The sequence below is a fragment of the Haliotis rubra genome, unplaced genomic scaffold, assembly GCF_003918875.1.
Source record: "Haliotis rubra isolate DU_JTF1 unplaced genomic scaffold, ASM391887v1 Scf852, whole genome shotgun sequence".
NCBI classification, from domain to species: Eukaryota; Metazoa; Mollusca; class Gastropoda; order Lepetellida; family Haliotidae; genus Haliotis; species Haliotis rubra.
The window spans coordinates 61,164-85,546 of NW_025767582.1; the positions used below are offsets into that span (position 1 = coordinate 61,164).

At 41.9% G+C, this 24,383-nt stretch overlaps 1 protein-coding gene across 1 annotated transcript in view; it reads right to left on the minus strand.

Annotated features, from left to right (window-relative positions):
• Positions 1 to 21,553, minus strand: part of LOC124262748 — a 43,469-nt gene extending 21,916 nt beyond the window's left edge. Inside the window, 2 exon segments of the mRNA XM_046697298.1 lie at positions 822 to 1,523; positions 21,454 to 21,553. Coding sequence (XP_046553254.1) covers positions 822 to 1,523; positions 21,454 to 21,484 — 733 coding nt within the window. The 5' untranslated portion in view covers positions 21,485 to 21,553.
• Between the last annotated feature and the right edge of the window lie 2,830 nt (positions 21,554 to 24,383).

Below are 24,383 nucleotides of genomic sequence, written 5' to 3' on the forward strand. Positions count from 1 at the left end.
CATATAAGTGGTTGGATGGGGTAGCCTAGTGGTTAAAGCGTTCGCTCGTCACGCCGAAGACCCGGGTTCGATTCCCGACATGGGTACAATATGTGAAGCCCATTTCTGGTGTCCCCCGCCGTGATATTGATGGAATATTGTTAAAAATGGCGTAAAACTAAACTCACTCACTCACTTACTCAATACCTGCCATGATTGTGTCCAATATCAAGGTCACTTCAAAGCTCAGTCATTCCCACGTGTAAAGAGTTTCAAAGTTTCAAATTACATCATAAACAGAAAAGTACCTAAGCAATTTGCAGCTTGTGTCGCGAGTGGGATAATACTATACACGACATTACACGGTCACAAATAGTTGACGATATTGAAGGTGCTAAACTCCGGGATGATACAATCGATGACATCACTCTCTCACAAGTAATGGAAACTGAACCTACCCTGTTAGAGGCATTGACCCAGTTATATTAGTGTCGTAGACGGGAGAATATGCAACATTTCCTGAACTGTCAAAGTGCACACTCACGCAGGTTCTAACCACTGTATGGCATGGATATGGATTATTCGTTACACTGCTACACTGAGTCTAACAAAAGAAGACTCAGGTTTCTGATTTTAAAAACAAACATCAAAGTGTTTTGCAAAGGTTTAAGATGAACTCAGAAATTAACCAGCATAAAACATAATTTAGTACAACATCACCATTCATGAAATATTGCCAGAAAGACAGGAAGCACTAACTGTTAAAGGATCCGGAGACGGATTGACAAGGAGTTGTAATTTCAGTTTTCTTTTTCTATCATATAAGGACAATAGATACTTACGTTTGAAGTATTCGGCTTCGGTAGATAAGCCGTCCAGAGCATACACCCTCCATGTGCTGTTATCGATGGTCAAGCTCTGGTCCTTGACCACCGTCATATTCAGGGGCTTGGGGATGACCCTCACTTCTCCGTTGTCGGCGGGATCGGTCAGGTGGTTCCGTCTGTATCTCTCCTGGGGGGTGAAGGGGGCATACTTGTCCGCCCCGTATCGTTTCACCTGCTGGGGTTTTATGAAGTCATCAACGAAAGATAAATCTTCCCCAACAGTGCTTTCTATGACATTGGGCGTTAACCCCGGTGCCATCAGGTACCAGTTCGGCATAATGCTTGTTTTAGCAACTTCCCAGTACTGCACATAAAACTTTATTTTCCTGCTTGTATTAAGCGGAAGGTCAAGGAACTCGTCCGTTGGTTCCAGTCGAAAATGGGAACCTTGCAAATGGGTGACCTTGACCCCTTGACCCTCTAGGACAACCCCTTCTGGTCGGGGTAGGACATCGGGTTCTATCATTTGGATGCAGTCGAAGTATATATTCCATTGGCCGGTTTTACTCAGAGTATATGACCCGTTGTTTGTCAAGGTCACTTCCGCGAAGTATTTGTTGTCGAATTCTATATTGTCCTTGACCTTCCATCTGACCTGCAGAGTCTGGGCGAAGTTGTCCAGCTGGTCTTGTGTCCACACCTGGCAGCTGACCAGTGCTGGAAGACAGAGCAACAATAAACGTCAGAACAAAAACAATCATAAACCTCGGTCATTGAAAACAAACGTGCATTAAAGACTCTTTCCTGAATACGAATTTTGGTGCTGATTTCGTGGTGTCCAGTTCTTATTTTTTAAAACCCGTACCCGTTTTTGTTTAGTTGATTATCGATTTGAGTGATATAAGGTTTGTTGGTAGGTTCTATCTGAAACTCAGCTTTGTCTTGACATTCCATATTTGATCGATTAACGGTTGTGAAGTCGCATGTTGAATGTCTTCCTCCATGCAGTTTGTCCGATAACTTGCTCAGACAAAACCAGTTCATGTCAGCTGGCTGAAGTGTTTGAAGCGCCACACAAATTTCTGTGTCCGGTCTCCCGCGTCACAATTGTCTGATGCAGACTCGGCACCAGTGAATGTGAGTGAGTGAGCTTTTAGTAGCCTGTGTATATTTTGATTTAGTCTCTCATAATTCCATTAGGTATGGTGCATGTGCTTTCATTGATGATTTGTTATTTTGTCTATATTTCATGTTGTACATGCAGTGAGGCGTAGATAAAATATATGTCTGAATCGGCATATTTATATAAAACTGTTGACATTGTTATTTTTGTGATTGATACGAACTCGCAATTCATATGGGTACCCATCGGCTGTAAATAAACAGTTCACAAAATCAGTGACAGCATGAACCGACCCATGAAGTGTGTTCACGTAGAAATTAGTACAAATTTAGTCGCCACCCTTACGCTAATCCCCCGGTAAGCCCTTACATAAACATTACTGATACAACACTAAACATCAGGGGTACCGTGTTTCACCTTCGTGCGAAAAGCTAAAACCAAAAAGTCGCCTTCCTGCGAATAAACCTCTTGAATAGAGGATAGGGAGGTACTCAGGCATGACTGACTGGCGGACTGTTCAGTCTCACTTCACATCTAGATGCAAATAATTAGTCATGTATTATATTATTAGACTGATATACATAAGATTGATATACACAACATATAACTGAGGTTTGAGGGATATGGGGTGGGACGCCATATCGGATACACTGAGGTTTGAGTGCGTGGGACGCCATATCGGATACAGTGCGTGTGTGTGTGCGTGTGTGTGTGTGTGTGTGTGAAAGTTCATTATATGGTGAAAGTTCAATATGCTGTCTAAAGCTGCTGTATTAAGGTGAGACGTGACTGATCACACCTCACCAATATGTTAATATGTCCTGGAGTCGGAATGTACCGGAAAGGGACCAAAATACAGCAGTTACACAATAAACAACGAGGTGGGGCAATTTGGTTTAGGTTGGACATGTCATTACTTATACAGTTTTACTTAAACACTTCGATAAATACCTTTATTGAAAAGTGGCCTCGCCAAGCCGATTCATTTAAGTCGCAACATCTATTCAATATATTCGTGACACGCGCGTTTGCTTAACCAGTGAAGCGATACATTACAACCAAAATTATTCAGAATTTAAAGATTGTAGTTTTTTAGTTTTTTCACTCATTACTCACGTATTAAATGTGAATATTAGCAGAACATAACTCCAGATACAAAGACAAGTGAACAGTTAGTATTTTGTCAAGTCACCATGGACAGCAATGCAGGCTTCAATGCGGCGGGGCATACTACTGATCAAAGAAAGTCGTGGTCCATGCTGTCCCAATATCGGACCACCTCTTCTTTCATTTCAGCAATATTTGTCAGAGTTTTCTTATTGACACTGTCCTTCATAAGTCCCCAAACATTTTCTATTGGATTTAGGTCAGGGCTATAGCTTGGCCAATCTAATAATGTCATATTTTGGGTCCGAAACCAGGCCTGTGAATGCTTTGAACGATGTTTTGGGTCGTTGTCCTGCTGGAAAATCCAAAACTTCCCATAGAACACGTGAGCAGATGGAAGTAAATGTCCCTCGAGAATATCTTTGTACCGCTCACTGTTCATATTCCCTTCAAATACACAGAGGGGCGTTGCCCCTTACACAGACATGCCATCCCACACGTTAAATTTCGGACTGTACTTTGGGCGCTAATACAAAGGTTTTACAGTTTGTTTGGTCCAGAATTTCATTGTATTAGGAAACAGCCACACAGAACTTTCATCTGAGAAAATCACATTGTCCCAGTTAAAATTTCTATGCTGTAAGCACCAGTTCAACCTTCGCTCCTTTTGTTCAGGTTTCATGATCGGTGATGGAATTCCTCGACTTTTCTGCCAACCCATTGCATGCAGCTCAGTTCTAATTGTCTCCTTACAGACAGCCACGGTTCCTCTATCAATCATATCCAGCCTTAAGTTTTCTAAACTCCTTCGTTTGTTTTTAGAAACAAGAATACCAAGCCGCCTCCTGTCATCGACAGTCAAATTTCTGGGCCTACCTGCGCCTCCCTGGTGCTCAGTGCCATATCCATTTGCAATATTTTTCAAAACACGATAAACAGTGGACAAAGGGATGCCTGTTCTACTTGAAATCACTTGAGCTGATCTGATGTCCTTGTTATAATACTCTAAAATCAACTTCCTCTTCTCTAAATCATCCATACTGAGGATCACTGAAAATGTCGTCTGCTCGCAATTAAACAAAGGGGGATAACTCTTCACAAACTAATGAAAAAGGATTAACGGAGTTGTCTCTCTTGAATGAATCCACGCACTTGATAGCTGGTCAAGGTTGTTTATACTAGAAATCCAATTAAACATATTCCTAAAATTTTCAATAATTTCTGGTCATACTATATCACATTATAGGGTAAGAGTTGATGTCTTGTACAGTTTTAATTTTGAAGGTGCTTAAATCAAAGAGGTCATGGGTTTTCACCTTGTTGAACCTTTATTTGTTGTGTATTTGTTATCTGTCATACATATAACCGGTATTCAATATATTTCCTTGACTAGTGGTGAAGTATGAACGAATGTTCATATAGGTTAGTATCCCTAGACAAGTAATGAATATACGACGTTTTGGAAGAAAACACTGGAGGCCGTTCCACTAACCGATCTTAACTAAGATCAATCTTAGCAAGTTACACCAATTTTACAATCGTCTTAGGTAAAAGTTACACCCGTTCCACTAACCGATCTTAGGCCGATCGTAGCCGGTCCCGATCTTACGATCCGATCAAAGCTTAGATGGAGACTCTTTCGTTAGAGAGATAGAGGAATGCGAGGCACGAGTTATTTCCCTTTGCATAGTCTAGCAAATGATGGAAGTAGTTTACGAACCAACTGAGTGAGTGAGTGAGTTTAGATTTACGCCGCACTCAGCAATAGTGAAGCTATATCGCGGCGGTCTGTAAATAATCTAGCTAATTAAGATGCATAGCGTTCACTAACATGAGCGTTCATGTTAGTCAACGCTATGTATCTTAGCCATAAATAATCGAGTCTGGACCAGACAATCCAGTGATCAACAGCATGAGGATCGATCTGCGCAGTTGGGAACCGATGACATGTGTCAACCAAGTCAGCGAGCCTGACCTCCCGATCCCGTTAGTGGCCTCTTACGACAAGCATGGGTTATTGAAGTTCAATATTCTAATCCGGGCCTTCATGGGTATTTTTCCAACCAAGTGTAAACGTGGAGAAACAACCTAGAGCAAAATATTAGGGTAGTGAGCACCTTGGTTTCAGGTGCAAGTGTGTGTGAACGATGGGTATCAGGCATAATATAATAATAATATATGCATATTTATAGTGCGCCTATTCCACATCCTGGGGCATGCTCAAAGCGCTATGTACAGATAATTTACACGAGAGTATTTACAGCCGAGGTTATAAGTAATATACTGAGAACAGGTTTTAAGTCTTTTTAAAACATGTCAATTGTGTCAGAGCTTTTATTATGTGCCTGAACCTTGTCAATCAGAATAAACAAGGCGTGACGAGGCATCCTCTATAACGCATGTAGAATCTGTCAGTGGTCTTGAATAACACGCGGCCTGTCTTTAGAATCCCCCACCAAATAAGCGCACGTGAAATCAAACATATTTGTATCTTTTTGTTTCAGAACATTGATCACTTCATGACCCGTCCCTATTCTTAACCATGACGTTGCAATATTGTTGTACAAATGTGTTACACTATCTCGCTCGGTTGTGTTCCCATGACGACAGTGGTCAGACTGGCCTGACATTTGTAAGGCTTTAGTGCAGTGTTTGTTTACATCACAGAAATATACAAATTCATTTCATGGGGGATTTTAGGTTACGCTCACGGTGAAATGCTCGCTCTTATTTTTCACATAGAATAGGAAAGCCAGCATTTTGGTTTCTCTACGATTGATTTTAGCTATCCTAAGTTGGTCATGAGCAACTTAGACTTTGAATCTTAACCTTGCGATTGACTTAGGTAAGATTGGTTAGTGGAACGGTATGCCGATCGTAACGTCACGCTAAGATTGGTATTTTAGGTGTTTACGATTGGCATAGGGCTAAGATCGGTTAGTGGAACGGCACCCAGGTCTACAAAACTTTCTTCATCTATATTCAACACAAACTATGGATCCTAATCACGATTCCCATAAGGGGAGTTTGCTTGTGTTTCCAATATGTCCAAATGCCTCAATAGATCTAGTACGGTTCTATGACGACTTAGTGAAACAAACAATTGCGGGGGTCATCTCAAAATATAAGTGTATTTATTCTTGCTAAAAACACGACTTTCTTAATGATGATGATGATGATAATAAAACAATCAAAACGCTATTGAAACGTAAAACTTGTGACGTTTTACATCATCATTTATGAGTTCAAGAACCATTCAAATCGACACAAGCATTCTTTACGGACAGAGAACAAAACGATGAAATCGTTCAGGATCTATTTATTAGAAATCCAAAACGGTTATATAAAGCTGTGATGCACACCGACATTTTCAGCGACGGAGAGGATTCCATCTAGAAAACTGTGATAAAATGGAACACCGTTCGAGTTCAGTCTCTGTAGTCACATGCTGATGCAAGTCATGGTAGATATTATAGTCTATACTTTCACAGGATGATACGTCCATTGTCGTATGGGACTCACAATTAAGCGTTGTAGTTGAATTTTGAGGTCACCTTTCCACACTGGCGGCTCCCATCTAGTCATTCTGTCTTCTATATAAGGTATGGCTATTTCTTATCCATTGACATCCGTTTTGACGATTTCCGTCCAGGGGGTCCCAGTTTCATGACTCCTTTAACGTACATGGAAACTGGGTGTTTCGGAGTCGTTCATGCTGCTGGTGTTCCGATGAGGGCGGGGAAGGAGGGTGTTGATCCTCATGAGGAGGGTGTATCTTCTGAGGAGGGTGTTGATCCTCATGAGGAGGGTGTATCTTCTGAGGAGGGTGTTGATCCTCATGAGGAGGGTGTATCTTCTGAGGAGGGTGTTGATCCTCATGAGGAGGGTGTATCTTCTGAGGAGGGTGTTGATCCTCATGAGGAGGGTGTATCTTCTGAGGAGGGTGTTGATCCTCATGAGGAGGGTGTATCTTCTGAGGAGGTGTTGATCCTCTGAGGAGGTGATCCTCATGAGGAGGGTGTATCTTCTGAGGAGGGTGTATCTTCTGAGGAGGGTGTTGATCCTCATGAGGAGGGTGTATCTTCTGAGGAGGGTGTCTGATCCTCATGAGGAGGGGTGTATCTTCTGAGGGAGTATCTTCTGAGGAGGGTGTGTTGATCCTCATGAGGAGGGTGTATCTTCTGAGGGATCTTCTGAGGAGGGTGTTGATCCTCATGAGGTGAGGAGGTGTATCTTCTGAGGAGGGTGATCTCTTCTGAGGAGGGTGGATCCTCATGAGGAGGGTGTATCTTCTGAGGGTGTTGGAGGGTGTTGGATCCTCAAGGAGGGGAGGGTGTATCTTCTGAGGAGGTGTCTTCTGAGGAGGGTGTTGATCCTCATGAGGAGGTGTAGAGGAGGTGTTGATCTCATGAGGAGGGTGTATCTTCTGAGGAGGGTGTTGATCCTCATGAGGAGGTGTATCTCATGAGAGGAGGGTGTATCTTCTGAGGAGGGTGTTGATCCTCATGAGGAGAGGTGTATCTTCTGAGGAGGGTGTTGATCCTCATGAGGAGGGTGTATCTTCTGAGGAGGGTGTATCTTATGAGGAGGGTGTATCTTCTGAGGAGGGTGTTGATCCTCATGAGGAGGGTGTATCTTCTGAGGAGGGTGTTGATCCTCATGAGGAGGGTGTATCTTCTGAGGAGGGTGTTGATCCTCATGAGGAGGGTGTATCTTCTGAGGAGGGTGTTGATCATGAGGAGGGTGTATCTCTGAGGAGGTGTTGTGAGGAATCTTCTGAGGAGGGTGTTGATCCTCATGAGGAGGGTGTATCTTCATGAGGAGGGTGAGGAGGGTGTGTGATCCTCATGAGGAGGGTGTGTGTATCTTCTGAGGAGGGTGTATCTTCTGAGGAGGGTGTATCTTCTGAGGAGGGTGTTGATCCTCATGAGGAGGGTGTATCTTCTGAGGAGGGTGTTGATCCTCCTTCTGAGGAGGGTGTTGAGGAGGGTGTATCTGAGGAGGGTGTATCTTCTGAGGAGGGTGTTGATCCTCTGAGGAGGGTGGAGGAGGGTGTTGATCCTCATGAGGAGGGTGTATCTTCTGAGGAGGGTGTTGATCCTCATGAGGAGGGTGTATCTCTGAGGAGGGTGTTGATCCTTCATGATCCTCATGAGGAGGGTGTATCTTCTGAGGGAGGTGTTGATCCTCATGAGGAGGGTGTATCTTCTGAGGAGGGTGTTGATCCTCATGAGGAGATCCTCATGAGGAGGTATCTTCTGAGGAGGGGTGGATCCTCGCGAGGAGGGTGTATCTTCTGAGGAGGGTGTGTTATCCTCATGAGGGTGTTGATCCTCATGAGGAGGGTGGAGGGTATCTTCTGAGGAGGTGTTGATCATGAGGAGGATCAACACCCTCCTCAGGAGGATGTTGATTCATGAGGGGGGAGCTTCTGGAGGATGATCATGAGGATATACACCCTCCTCCTCCGGAACACCAGCAGCAACAATCTTTCAAACACCGAACAGAATGCATTTTTCATTATTTTTTTCTAGAAGCTTATCTTGAGCGCCAAGGCTGCATAAAAAATGGATCGGTCGGCACAAGTCGAGGTGACTATAAAATGACCAAAAAACTCAAGCTTCTGCTCGCTGTTCGGTCCCATCCAGGAATCGAACCCACACTCTCAGAGTCAGTCACGCTGATCCATGTCAGTTATGCTGGATTAAAAGCATATCTGCACTGTTCATACTATATGAGGGCAGGCTCGATCCTTCAAACTAGTGATTGATATTATGAGCATCGATCCATGCCATCAGTGCGTGAGTTTAGTTTAACGACGCACTCGGCAATATTTCAGTTATACTGCGGCGATCTCTAAATAATCGAAACTGGACTAGACAATCCAGTGATCAACAGCATGAGCATCGATATGCGCAAGTTGAAACCGATGACATGTGTCATCCAAGTCAGCGAGCCTGACCACCCGATCCCGTTAGTCGCCTCTTACGACAAGCATGGGTTACTGAAAATCAATTCTAGCTCGGACCTTCACGGTTCATGCCGTCAGGGTAAGCTACACGTTTATCGGTTTTTACGACCAGTACAGGTTGCCGTGCACGACAGTTATCCGAGATACACCAAGGCCTTTAAAGAGCTCTTAAAGTCTTTTTAAGAGGCATTAAATGCGGAAACCCACGCCATGAGAAAACAGACAATGATTTATTGTTGTGTCAGAGATCACTATGTTTCAATGACATGTCAATTCGACCCAGTGAGACTGACGGCTTTGACAACAGGTGAAAGTATTTACACAAACATTTCAGGAGTCCAAGGTCAAGATTATGGATATCAACAAAAGAAACAATGATGCCTCGTTTGCGACTGAAAACGAACTGTTATACATGTCCATATAACACGACCGCGCTTACAACAACGAATATAACGAATTTTGGTTTTGTTTGTGATCCGGACACTTGCTGCCCATTTTAGTCGAACTGCCTATTTCGAACAACGTTATACCGAACTGAAATGAGTGGTCCCTTTTGGGTTTCGTTATAACCGTACATTACTGTACTCGAAGACTTGAAGTTCGCGTATTGTTTAAAGCCACACTCAGCAATATTCCAGCTATATGGCGGCGGTCTGTAAATAATCACGTCTCGATCAGACAATCCAGTGATCCCGTTCGTCGCCTCTTACGACAAGCATGGGTTACTGAAGACCAATATTCTAACCTGGACCTTCATGGGTACAGCAGCCTAGACTACCAGTTGTTCGACTTCCGGGTCCTGTTGTGTCGAAGTTGAAGGGACCATTGTATATACTTATCTGAGGCTCGACAAGGATACGAAGTTTCACGTCGAGACAACTCTAATTTCAACCAATCAGAGTTCGACACGACTGTGTTTGCGCATGAACCCATCCTGAATGAGCTGTTAAATCTTCCCAACTAATGAAAATGGCTGCCGTTTTGAAGCAGACACCTCTGTAATTAATCATTGTGAAATCAACGGAAATTTCCTTATAAATTAATGGGATTATAAACAATATGGCAGGTCCCTACTCGTACAAGCAGACACAGGCACGCGTGTTTGAACATTGTTATGTGAGTGAAGTCATGTTAAACGGAATGTGATGAAACACTATTCACATCACGCCACGCCAGGCAAGGCCAGGCCAGGCCACGCCACGCCACGCCACGCCACGCCACGCCACGCCACGCCACGCCCACGCCCACGCCCACGCCCACGCCCACGCCCACGCCACGCCACGCCACGCCACGTCAGGTGACCTCACGTTATTTTACGTCACGTCACCTCTAGTGAATTATGCAAACCGCTTTAATCATATAATGTGTATTTTAATGACAATAAATAGTGTCTCGTAGGCCTTGATCGCCGGGTGCTCAATTTTTACTATATGTGCAATATATTTTACGTACTTTTATTTATGATTTATTGTAGAAAAATTCTTTATCTCACTACATATACTGCTAAGTATCACAAAAATTCCCAACTTTACTTAAACATCGATACATAATTTGAAATTGTATCCATTTAAACCTCGATAAATAATAACATGGTAAACTTTCTTTAGGCAAACAACCACTTTAATCTAACCTGTTGCACTTGGTACATGAGTAACCATTAAAATGGTTTTCATGGCACCAATCAACTATTTTGCAAATCATGGAACGAGTCATTGACAAGGACACAACACCTGTCTATAGCAGGTATGGGATCCACAAGATGCAGTGACATACTGAAACCTTGGAACTACGCTTACAATAAGCTTAGATATTTAAACCAAATCAGACCTCACATAATAGTTTTCTGTTGAATCAATGATCTGATCCTTAGCAAAGTGTCAATAGTATATTAATAGGGATGCCGTACTCAGTTGTACCTTTTGCTTTATATTTGCACTTTAATCAGGTTACTAGTTCGTTCTGTACATATTTATTGGCCGACTGATGGGCACCCCTTGAGAGCCTCACGATCCTCAGGAGAACTGTGTACCTGGATACATGCGCATTGTAAATCAGCGTTACCCCAGGATGTACCCTCGTGGTGAATACGGGCCAGACTGGGGCCTGTTGGGGTTGGTAAAATTGTATATGGATGTTTTCCGAAATCGGATGTTCATGATATCAATCCCTGGTTTGTCTTAACCAGTCTTGACCATATGTAGATTGGCGGTATGTAGACATATTGTGCATGACATGTTGCCGATGAAACTTTGCATTTTAACTTAGCAATTTCTATTTTATCTGGTTTGGACTTATAAACAACACATGGGGGACAAAACAATTCACTTGAACACCACATCTATGTGGGATTCGAAACCAGGCGTTCGGATCGATCAGCGAACGCTTAAAGCTTGTCTCATTGAATTAACAACCACCTCAATAAAATATACGTACAAACAATTACTTATTATATTATTATGTTATGAGGCAGCGTTATACGTTGTGCAACGACCCGTGAAGATCCGGGTTAGAATTGATCTTCAGTAACCCATGCTTGTCGTAGGATGCGACTAACGGGATCGGGTGGTCAGGTTCCCTGACTTTGTTGACACATGTCATCGGTTCCCTATTGCGTAGATGGATGCTCATGCTGTTGATCACTGGATAGTCTGGCCCAGACTCGATTATTTGCAGACCGCCTCCATATAGCTGGAATATTGCTGAGCGCGGTGTAAAATTAAACTAGAGAATACACAATTAGAATACAATTGTTGATTACAGCACATGTCCAAGTCGCTTGTTGGTTTTACACCAAGTTCTTTACGGGATGAATCACGGTTAACTATGTAGTTTCAACTTGTGAACCAACACCTACCACTGATCACAGGGATCGGTGGGGTAGCCAGGTGGATAAAGCGTCCGCTCGCCACGCCGAAGACGAGGGTTCGACTCCCACATGGGTACAATGCGTTAATGTCCATTTCTTGTGTCACCCGTCGTGATTTGGTGGGAATATCGTGAAACGGCGTAGAACTAAACTCACACTGTGGTCTTGGCGCTCACGCACTCCATCGAGTAACGTGTACCCGAAGAGCTGCAGGTCGATGGCTGGAATCCATACTCACTCACTCACCGGTCACAAAAGACTATGATGCAGGAATACACCAATCCCTGGTACAAAAACTTTCCAGAAAACCGAGAAAGGCTTTCAAAAATCTGATAACAATGAGGACAAAGAAACTAGACCATCCCTCAACCCGTATCAGTCTCCGGCCTACCACCGTTAACAGCCATCAGTTGTACTACCGACCAACAGATTGCCTCCCTCTACTCCAGTTGTTTGTTAAATGTGTCGTGTTTGTGCCCAGACTGATAATGTGTACAAATGATGTATCTGCATGCACGTTCTCTTTGACACAAGCACTAAACAAGAAAACACTGTTTAAACACACATTATCAAATGGAAATAGGTGTAAATAACAGTAAAACCGGTTTCACGTCACACAAGTGAGTCATATGTGTTTGTAGAGTCTTCTAGTGCAAAAACATTAATAGAATTGCTTTGTAAATACATTTTAGATCATTCTAGAAATGCTTCTGGTCCCTGCGAAGGATGCTTAACCAAGAAATTGAAAGCACGTGTTATTTTTAGATATATGATTGACAGGCCTACCAAAGAAACCTTTCCCACTGTGTAGGAAAACGCAGAAAAGCCCACATTAATCGTGGAAATAGCAACATAAACATAATACCTCGCTACCGAAACAGTAAAAACGGCAACGAAAAACTATGAAACTGCAACATTTATGTCAGCGAACTTTGACCTCTACTACGCATGCGCATTATGATCCGCGCTTTTTTCCAATTTCCGAGCAACCGTGAATCGCCTACCGCAGAAAAAAGTATTAAATATGTCGAAATAATTGCTGTCAATCATTTCATACGAATGGAAAGTAAACTAAACAAGTGTTCACACAAGTATCATGATGAAAAATAACACGACAGAAATACTTAAAAAGGGAATGTAACTTTTGTCCAAGCTGGAAAATGTCAACATGCGGTCGAGACTTCCTCTTCCATGTGCGCATACGCAACATCGAAGTTGCCGGTTTTTCGTTTTTTATCCCGTTTTAGCGATTTAATGTTTTTACTGTTTCAGTAGCGAGGTATTATGTTTATGTTGTTATTTCCACGATAGATGTGGGCTTTTCTGCGTTTCTCTGCACAGTGGCAAAGTTTTGCTTTGGTACGCCTGATTGAGAATAGGGATGAAGAAGACTGTTCGCGACGAGCAGCTGTTACACTTTAAATAAAGCTGATTTCACCAGTCACCTTGCAGCCAAATATTTTCGGCCCAGAACTGAAACAAAAGGGCTCAACCTGTAAATTATCGTCCGAGGAGAGCAGAGTAATATTGTAGGTACTAGCGTTTCAGAGACATTTAATGCTATTTTATTGCGTTGTTTTATTGTATGTAACGCCAAAACACTTCATTGCGGTCGCGATAAAGCGGTAGCAGGAAACGAGAAAGCCATAACGCGAGAAGACAAAGCCATATCAAGAAAAGAGAAAGCCAAAATCAGAGGCGAAAAAAACATAACACGAGAAAAGAAAGCCATAACAAGAAACGAAAAAAACATAACTAGAAAGGGAAAAACCATAACTAGAAAGGAAAAAGCCATAACAAGAGACAAAAAAACAGGATACCAGAAAGCAGTACCAGGGAACGAGAAAGCCATAACTAGAAACAAGAAAGCCATAGCACGAGACGGGAAAGGCATAAATAGAGACGAGAAGGCCATAACTAGAGAGAAGAAAGCCATACCTAATTACGAATAAGTCATAACAAGAGACGAGAAAGCCATAACTAGACAGGACAAAGCCATAACTAGAGAGAAGAAAGCCATAACTAGAGACGTGAAAGTCATACCTAATTAGGAGTAACTTATAACAAGAGACGAGAAAGTCATCAATAATTAGGAGTAAGCCATAACAAGAGACGAGAAAGCCATAACAAGAGACGAGAAGGCCATAACTAGAGACGTGAAAGCCATAAATGATTAGGAGTAAGTCATAACAAGAGACGAGAAAGCCATACCTAATTAGGAGTAAGTCATTACAAGAGACGAGAAAGCCATAAATTATTAGGAGTAAGTCATAACTGGAGACGTGAAAGCCATACCTAATTAGGAGTAAGTCATAACAAGAGACGAGAAAGCCATAAATTATTAGGAGTAAGTCATAACAAGAGACGAGAAAGCCATACCTAATTAGGAGTAAGTCATAACAAGAGACGAGAAAGCCATAAATTATTAGGAGTAAGTCATAACAAGAGACGAGAAAGCCATACCTAATTAGGAGTAAGTCATAACAAGAGACGAGAAAGCCATAAATTATTAGGAGTAAGTCATAACAAGAGACGAGAAAGCCATAAATTATTAGGAGTAAGTCATAACTAGAGACGTGAAAGCCATACCTAATTAGGAGTAAGTTATAACAAGAGACGAGAAAGACATAACAAGAGACGAGAAAGACATAAATTATCAGGAGTAAGCCATAACTAGAGACGTGAAAGCCATACCTAATGAGGAGTAAGTCATAACAAGAGACGAGAAAGCCATAAATGATTAGGAGTAAGCCATAACAAGAGACGAGAAAGCCTTAACTATTTAGGAGTAAGCCATAGCAAGAAATCGTGATTTTATTGTTGTTGCCATATCATGATTAAAGTAAAATATTCTCTAAAATCTTGTATATTCTACGTATATCACTTTGTTGTACTATTTATTTTAGTTTCAACTTCAATTTAGTGTTACCTGCATCCTTATCATCACAGATTATGTCTAATGTTCTCCAAATGCGGTCAGCCTGAAAATCCCTGCGTGCCGCCCTTATTGTTGTTATAAACATCACAAATGTCTCATTCACGGTAATATACCTCTTCAGTATACGTTATTAAATTACATTTGTGACGTCATTCCATTGTCTGTTCGCTCCATTACTTTTAAGGGATGGAGCGATGTGTACCAGTTTCAAAATACAACCTTCATTTTGTCATTTTGACATTTAATTTTGATAACAGAAATATTCCCAATACTTCGAATGTAATTTAAGTAGGGTAATATCCTCATAACTCTCCATTCCTTAAAAATAATGTGCCTCGGCCCCTCCGGGGCCTCGGCACCATTATTTTTAAGGAATGGACAGTTACTCGGACATTACCCTCTACGTAACTCTTCAAACATAAACCCTACCTTGACAAATACGTCGTGCAAGATGAAAGTAATAAATCAATTAGCGTGTTATCGGTTAATCCTTTCATCTGTGTTTTTTTTTAACTCAGCTGATAATTCCTTTTGCTGCACCTCCATGCATCTATTACATAACATGTAGTACATAAGACCTTAATATAAAATGTTGAATATTTAGTGCAGACATGAGAAATGCTAAATGGGAATCTTTGTCGGGTAATCTGAGTGATGTTACCACTAATTATACCTGTTATTAATTCACCAACTGACCATCAAGTGAATGATGACAAATAAACGGGTGTAGGTTTATATAACCAAACACGGTTACAGCAAGGGAGTAGTAATCGCTGTATTGCATGCAGTGTTAATTGCCTACAAAATCTTAGGGATATACGCTGTGTGGTTTTAAAATAATAGGTCATCAAACATCACATTGTTTCTAGATATGATTAAATATCGAGGTAAAAACACAGAAATAGGATCAAATTGGATCGGTCATCATACGATCAACGCACCGGAAAATCTGAAAAAAGTTTACACTGCTGGAGTACTTTATTACATCCACCGTTCTTATTGTTTCATTGTTTAGGTTGAAGAATTCTGCCAAGGTGGACAGCTGCCCAGTCCCTGTGTCTGTCACGGTCGAGGGAGCAGGTGCTGCCCGCATTGCAGTCAGACCACGTACTACAATTGTTGTCCCGAAACCGGAAGGGCTTGATTTGGAATGAATGAGGCCCCGCGAGATGTGACAGACATGAAATAATTGTACAATAATTCAACAAATAATTCCTTTTAAATTGAAAAAGAACCCCAGCAGGACGTAAGATTCAGAAACCGATGAAATCTAGACTTCATTTGGGGCTTTAGCACTGCATAAAGTGTTGAGCGGAAGATAAAATATTGTGGTTCAGGGACTGCGAGACAGACTAGTCTGTGTGGTGCTGGTCGTGTAACCGGGGTACGTACACTGTACCGGGCGGGGGATGATAAACAAACGGGAACCTGAGGAACAGGGTCACCTGACCCATTGTATATCCTTCATGTAAAAGCACACTGTTTGAACATCTAATCGAGGTTAATGCTTTGGCATACCTTATCAAAGAGGATACCCGATACAGTGTCTGTCTTTAGTCACACAAAGACACACCCTGTGCTATACCTGTACAACTGTTCCCGTCAGACATAATTGTATAACAAAAATGACGTTGCGCTATTGTTGATACATGTATTCTTTAACATTCTCTAAATGTTGATAATTGACCTACTTTCTGAAATGCTAAATTTAGCCCGTGCATTAATTCAGCGCACCTGCAGAACATGTTAAATGGCTGAAACAATCATGTCGCATAACTGCAGTGCGAGTGCGTGAGTGAGTTTAGTTTTACGACGCTTTTAGCAACAGGGGCGTAGGAACGGTTTTCAGAGCGGGGGTGGGGGTGGGGGGTCGGTGGCTAATTTATGAAAAGTATAGAAAATCAAAATGAAATTGTAGTTATGGTAAGGTAGATATGGTTTCGTCTTGAAAAAAGTCCCCTTCCCCTGTTCCTACGCCCCTGAGCAATATTCCAGAAATATCACGGGCGGGGGACACAAGAAATGTGCTGCACACATTGTACCCATGTGGGGAATCGAACACGGATCTTTGGCGTGACGAGCGGACACTCTAAAAGGCTTGGCTACCGTGTAGTACGAATATATGAGCTTGTTCAAACGCCTCACGGACATTGAAGCACGAATTGAAGGATTTTCATATATTACGAAAGTGCCACATGGAATTTATGGCAGCATTCAGTTTCATTTATTTATTGATTCATTTGACTTTTAGACTGTACACTAAATATGATTTCGCAAATTTTTATACTTTTATATTGCTGCTTTAAGTCAGATCAACACGGATATTTGATGCTCACAAATATAGTCAAGACCTATGTGCTGAATGTAACGACTTTCCGTTTGCTTGTGCATTGTTCTTAACAGAAAAAGCCAAGCTAAAAAGTAATATTTATTGGATCGACGCTGTGCATTCCCTCAAACGTCACTTAATTCAAGGCACATAATTCTGAACCTGATGGTATTCCAAATTCCACCTCAGACTGGCCCGTTCCTATTTTTGTCAGTGTTTTCCAAACAGTGGTTCAAAACAGTGCCAACTTACCCACATACTGTTCTTTCTCGGGTTAAATTTTGTGGGAATCTTTGTTTATACACACAGTGTTTATTTGGTCTCAATCTCACAGTAAACAAGGTTCAGATTGGCTTTCGAACCTCCATGCTGCCATGTGTCCCAGTGTTACAACCACGCAGTCACACGATGTTTGTTTGATGGTCAGGTTAAAACAGAATCCCATGTAATCCTGCTGGAAAACACTGAAATGTGGAACAAATATTTTCCGAGATCAGAGGCATGAGTCAGCGAGTGATTTCTTTGTGTCTTAGAACTGCTATTTTGTGTCATTAAAGTATTCTGTTAGTTTTTGGTTAATACTTGTTAGGTGAATTTGACCAATACACAGCGATTTTTAGACAAATATGTTTTAGTATTTGCAAATTAGTGAATACTGCGTTAAGTCGCAAAGAGCAACTTTCCAGCTGTAGAATAAAGCTTATCTGTATCGAAATGTTTGTTTTTTTGTTTGTTGTTTTTACGCAGCATTCAGCAATATCACAGCTATATGGTGGCTGTCTGTAAATATGTTCGAGCCTGGACGACCCAGTGATCAACATGATGAGCACCGATCGATGCAGTCGAGATACGATGACATGAAGCCAGCGAGTCTGACTACCCGGTCCCGTTAGTCGCCCCTTACGACAACATGGGCTACTGAAGGCCAACTCGAACCCGGATCTTCACGGGTCTCAATCAACATGAGCGTTACAAAGTCGACCCGTAGCGAATAAGACTGGGAGTGGTGTTTAACAACTAACTGAAAAGATTCAAGCTGTCTTAGGGCGGCTTTTTGTTGATAAAATCTGAGTGAGGCACATCAACGACGTTGCCTCCAGCAACGTTTCGTGATGTATGGATGCGATGACAGACAAGCAAGTGCATTCGAGGATGCATTCTTCATGTGCAACGATATGCATGGATTCGTTCCCTGTAACCCTAAGGACACAGTATTGCATGACGGCCGCAACACAGTTTGAACAAGTGACTTCATAAACTATACTCAGCAAAATTAAAAACTTAACACTGATACATTTCGACATTTTTCTTTTTCTGTTTAATTAAATTAATTTACAAGTATATTAAACAGTAGTAAACTGTGTGAATGCTTACATTTCGTGAAATTGTGAGTTCACGTGAAAACCGTGACTTTGTAGCCTATAGAGATGAAAAACGCGAAAAGCACGTGTGAAAAGCAAAATCATAATGTCATTCGGTGCATGTTTGCTTAAACTGAACACGAACATTGGATGTGAGCTGAAAAACACACTTTCTATTTTAATCTTTGTTTGGAATGCAACGCCTTTCAAATGGGGAGGCTTGATGCTGGTCAGTCTGTGGTCACTGTTGCAAGAGTCTTTAATTTGCTCAGGGCAAACAATGTTTAATATTGGGATGAGAGTGCAACAATTCGGAACTGTTGCCGTCCGCCCGAGACCAGGAGCATCACGATTACATCTTCGGTACAGATTTGTTATTGCAACTTCTACAAGCTGGGCATTTCTGGTGTCCCCCGCCGTGATATTGCTGGAATATTGCTAAAAGCGGCGTAAAACTAAACTCAGTCAGTCAGTCAGTCAGTCTACAAGCTGGGAAATGATTGGTGGAAGAATAACTGCACAAACTGCCCGAGGACCCCATACTGGACCAACTTTAACGCCTCTTCATCGCCGCAACCGACTGGTGTGGGCCACAAGACACATAAGGTTCAATCAAAGACAGTGGAATTCGGTTGTCTTCAGCGACGAATCTCGATTCACGCTGAGATTTGCTATCGGCACAGCCCGAGTGCACCGCAGGGGTTCGTTTTGCCCACACGGACGTTCTCCATTTGTTGTCGTTCGAGGGAACACAAATGCTGCCCACTACAAGGAGCAGATTTTGCAGCTTGTCCTGATTCCATTTTTGCAGAAACATGTCCCTGGACTGACGTTCCAACAAAACAACGCTAGACCGCACAGAATTACACAGAATGTTCTACGAAATGCCGGTATTCAAGTTCTGGATTGGCCGTCGCGTAGCTCCGACCTCAATCCTACCGAACACATCTGGGACGAGCTGGGTCGACGTGTTCGTCAGCAAGTCAATCCACCACAGACGTTGCAAGATCTTCAACGTCATCTTGTTGAGCAACGGTGACGTCTTCCTCAGGGTATGTTTACTAACGTTCTCTGATCCACGAGGAGAAGTTGTGTGGCTGTAAGAGACGCTGTAGGAGGCCACAGCCCTTACTGAAGACCCCAATCGAATTGTTCTCCACGCTGTGAACTTCATCTTGGAGGGTACCTTGACATCATGAACGTTATCGTTGTTAAAGAGTTTCGGCGAGACTTGTTTTTTGTGTTTCTTTGGTGTCAAGATGTTCGTGTACAGCACGTAACTAAAATTATTGTCTTAAACCTAATATTATAAATCTAGTCAAACAAAACCAAGTATCAAGTTTTTCACCTTTGCTCAGTTTATAATTCTTGGACGCAAACCAAACCGTGGTCATAATATCACTTTGTCAGCAAATTAAGTAATTTACATTTTTCTCTTGTTTTTTTTAATGTTTTGGCCTAGTGGTTTAAACTTTCGCTCATTACGCCGAAGACTGACTGACTGACTGAGTTTGGTTTACGCCGCTTTTAGCAATATTCCAGCAATATCACGGCGGGGGACACCAGGAATGGGCTTCACACATTGTACCCATGTGGGGATTCGAACCCGGGTCTTCGGCGTGATGAGCCAACGCTTTAACCATTAGGCTACCCCACCGCCCCTTACGCCGGAGACCCCATAGAAGAGTACAAAGTGTGAAGCCCATGTCTGGTGTCACTCGCTGTGATATTGTGATAAGCGACATAACACTACACTCACTCACTCATTGATATGTTTCCCCCCAATCCATCCGTGATTTGAAACCGAATTGCGGCAGGTCAAAGGTCAGCAATCCATTGCGGCTTGTAGGTGTGACAGCTGGTAACCTATATCACTTACTTGTCTACCCGCCTTACAAGTATAAAGGAGTCCGCACACATAGCCGGAGCTATGAATACACTATGCCTTTCAGAACGTGGTAACGCCTTACATCATTCAGACCACTTTCTGAACACCAAGGTGTATTCACTCCGAATTTTCTTGTTCGTTAATGGTCACCAACTGTGACAGCAAGTCACTAAGGTAATATGCGGAAATATGCTGAAATATGCTGAAGTATGTACGAATATCGATGCCTTTCAGAAAGTGGTTACAAGTTACATTTCTGTAACCAGTTTCCAAACATCATTGTATGTTCACTTTATCCAAATATACAGACTTGCAATGGTCAACATGGGGGACAGCAAGTGACCAACGTAATATGAAGAAATATTTTGTTGTTTTGCAAGTTGAGTGATAAGAGAGTGACTCAAATACATAACACATCACGCGTGAAGGTCCGGGTTAGAATTCATCTTCAGTAACCCATGCTTATCGTAAGAGGCGACTAACGGGATCGGGTTGTCAGTCTCGCTGACTAGGTTGACACATGTTATCGTATCCCCATTGCGTGGAACGGTGGTGTTGATCACTGGATTGTTTGGTCCAGACTCGATTGTTTACAGATCGCCGCCATATAGCTGGGATATTGCCGAGTGCGGCGTAAAACTAAACTCACTCACTCAATGACATATCAACCCATATCAACAATATGTGTGACTGCTATAACTACTGTAGTAACTTTGGGAATATGACATCAGTCACCGTAACACAAGACGCTCTGATGCTATGTTGCATAAATACTTATCCGTGAAAAATACGTTAAAAGGGAGTAGTATGATTAAGATTTAAAATATAAAACGAGGTTCGCTACCCATACATGGTAGTGACATATCCTGCAGATATGTTGTCAGGTATGTTGCAGAATGTTCAAATAGCGTCAAATGTAACTGTGTATTTATATCCCGTTGAATGCTCGAATTCACAGACATTAATTAACAAAGCTCGCTTCAAGTGGAGTCCTTCGTTTATGATATGTTAATAAAATGTAACAGTTGGCTATTGTGTTAATGATATTAATGTATTCGGCCTACCTGGAAGAAGAATAGACACAATTCGCCACATCACTACTCCGTGTGACCTCCAAGTGCACAACACACACACCCTCAACGTATATCCTTAAATAACCTGAATAATGACTAGTCAAAGGGAGATAACCGCAACACAAGCTGAAAACATGTTTACTTCAAGTTCAGCCCCTTTGAGGGATTAAATCCTCAGCATAAGGCTTGACGACGTGCACTGAATTATTTACGACAGTTAATTTTATTCTTTTATATGACAAGGCCATATAGTATGTTCTCTCTCTTCAAGTGGACAAGTCCTTGCTTTGCAAGAGCTTTCAATCATTATACAGGAAGATATTTGAGTACATGCATGTATTTGAGTTTCACTTTTGACACACGACACCAAGTAGCATATGCCAATATTAGTAATCGCAGATGTAGTCATGGGCGGATCCAGGAATTTTGAAGGGGTGGGGTGGTTCAGAACCCGTCAATGGATGAACACCCCCACCAACGCTGGATCCTTCAATGTGGTAGTAATAGTAATAGCAATATTAATGGTAAGGGTAGTAGCAACAGCAACAGCAATAGCCCCCGCAATATCAATAGCCAATAGTAATAATAGTAAAATAATGGTAATACCAATACCAATAGTAATAGTAATAGCAATAGCAATACCAATAGCAATAGTAATAGCAATAGTAATAGCAATAGTTAAAATAATGGTGATAGCAATAGTTACAATGCTATAATTCAAAAGATAAAATGGTGGACGATGAATTCATATACTGTAGTCGTTCACTGTGACAGACCTTACCTTACGTCTAAATGACATAGACTTGAGTGAGTGAGTTTAGTTTTACGCCGCACTCAGCAATATTCCTGCTATCTGGCGGAGGTATGTACATAATCGAGCCTGACCAGACAATCCAGTGATCAACAGCATAAGCATCGATCAGCGCAACTGGGAACCGATGACATGTGTCAACCAAGTCAACGGGCCTGGCCATCCGATCCCGTTTGTCGCCTCTTACGACAAGCATGGGCTACTGAAGATCAATTCTAACCCGGATCTTCACGGGTCGATTATGGTAAAGATGTAACCAGATGAATGTCAAACGGTGACTGAGGAAATGTGCTCTCCTTTCCTTTGTCAGACAGATAATGATCAAAGGCTTGTGTGACAAGACTTTCAATAAAATCAGTCCTGAAAACTAACTGCCTTATATAGTATGACCAGAAATTATTGAGAATTTTAGGAATATGTTTAATTGGATTTCTAGAAAAACAACCTTGACCAGCTATCAAGTGCTTGGTTTCATTCAAGAGAGACAACTCCGTTAATCATTTTTCATTAGTTTGTGAAGAGTTATCCCCCTTTGTTTACTTGCCAGCAGACGACATTTTCAGTGATCCTCAGTATGGATGATTAGAGAAGAGGAAGTTGATTTTAGAGTATTTTAACAAGGTCATCAGATCAGCTAAAGTGATTTCAAGTAGAACAGACATCCCTTTGTCCACTGTTTATCGTGTTTTGAAAAATATTGCAAATGGATATGGCACTGAGGACCAGGGAGGCGCAGGTAGGCCCAGAAAATTGACTGTCGGTGACATGGAGGCCGCTTGGTATTCTTGTTTCAAAAAACAAACGAAGGACTTTAGAAAACTTAAGGCTGGATATGATTGATAGAGGAACTGTGGCTGTCTGTAAGGAGACAATTAGAAATGAGCTGCATGCAATGGGTTGGCAAAAAAGTCGAGGAATTCCATCTCCGACCATGAAACTGAACAAAAGGAGTGAAGATTGAACTGGTGCTTACAGCATAGAAATTTTAACTGGGACAATGTGATTTTCTCAGATGAAAGTGTTGTGTGGCTGTTTCCTAATACACTGAAATTCTGGACCAAACAAACTGAAAGACCTTTGTATCCGCGCCCAAAGTACAGTCCGAAACTTAACGTGTGGGGTGGCATATCTGTGTTAGGGGCAACGCCCCTCTGTGCATTTGAAGGGTATATGAACTGTGAGCGGTACAAAGATATTCTCGAGGGACATTTACTTCCATCTGCTCACGTGTTCTATGGAAATGTTTTGATTTTCCAGCAGGACAACGACCCAAAACATCGTTCAAAGCATTCACAGGCCTGGTTTCGGACCCAAAATATGACATTATTAGATTGGCCAAGCTATAGCCCTGACCTAAATCCAATAGAAAATGTTTGGGGACTTATGAAGGAAAGTGTCAATAAGAAAACTCTGACAAATATTGCTGAAATGAAAGAAGAGGTGGTCCGATATTGGGACAGCATGGACCACGACTTTCTAACTTCTTTGATCAGTAGTATGCCCCGCCGCATTGAAGCCTGCATCGCTACCCATGGTGACTTGACAAAATACTAACTGTTCACCTGTCTTTGAATCTGGAGTTATGTTCTGCTAATATTCACATTTAATACGTGAGTAATGAGTGAATTCTTTTTTTTACAATATTTAAATTCTCAATAATTTCTGGTTGTACTGTAATACGTTTCCTGTATGACAATGATGTTTTTTCAGATACATTTGAGATGTTTCGTGTAAATTACCCCATGTGCCCCCCTGTTGCATGGGGCTCTTTACCCGACCAACTGTGCATGAAAGAGCGCGCATAGAAGCACATGAATAATACGACCAAAGTGAAACTGTTATAGAATAACTGATACACAATCAAGAAACACATTACCAAATGGATTTGTTGGTTTGACTAGATACAGTGATACAGCTCATAGTTTACAGAATTCTCTTGCTGCCACGGTTACAGAAATTGTTGCTTTGGAACGTGTATTGATATCCGTATGGGGTATTAAAGGTTAAAGTAAGCAACTGTATGTCATGCTATCTTAATATTCTGAAGCATAGAGTCCAGGGTGCAACCTTAGCGCTAAGGCTACCTTAAGGCTATGTTAAAGTATGGGAT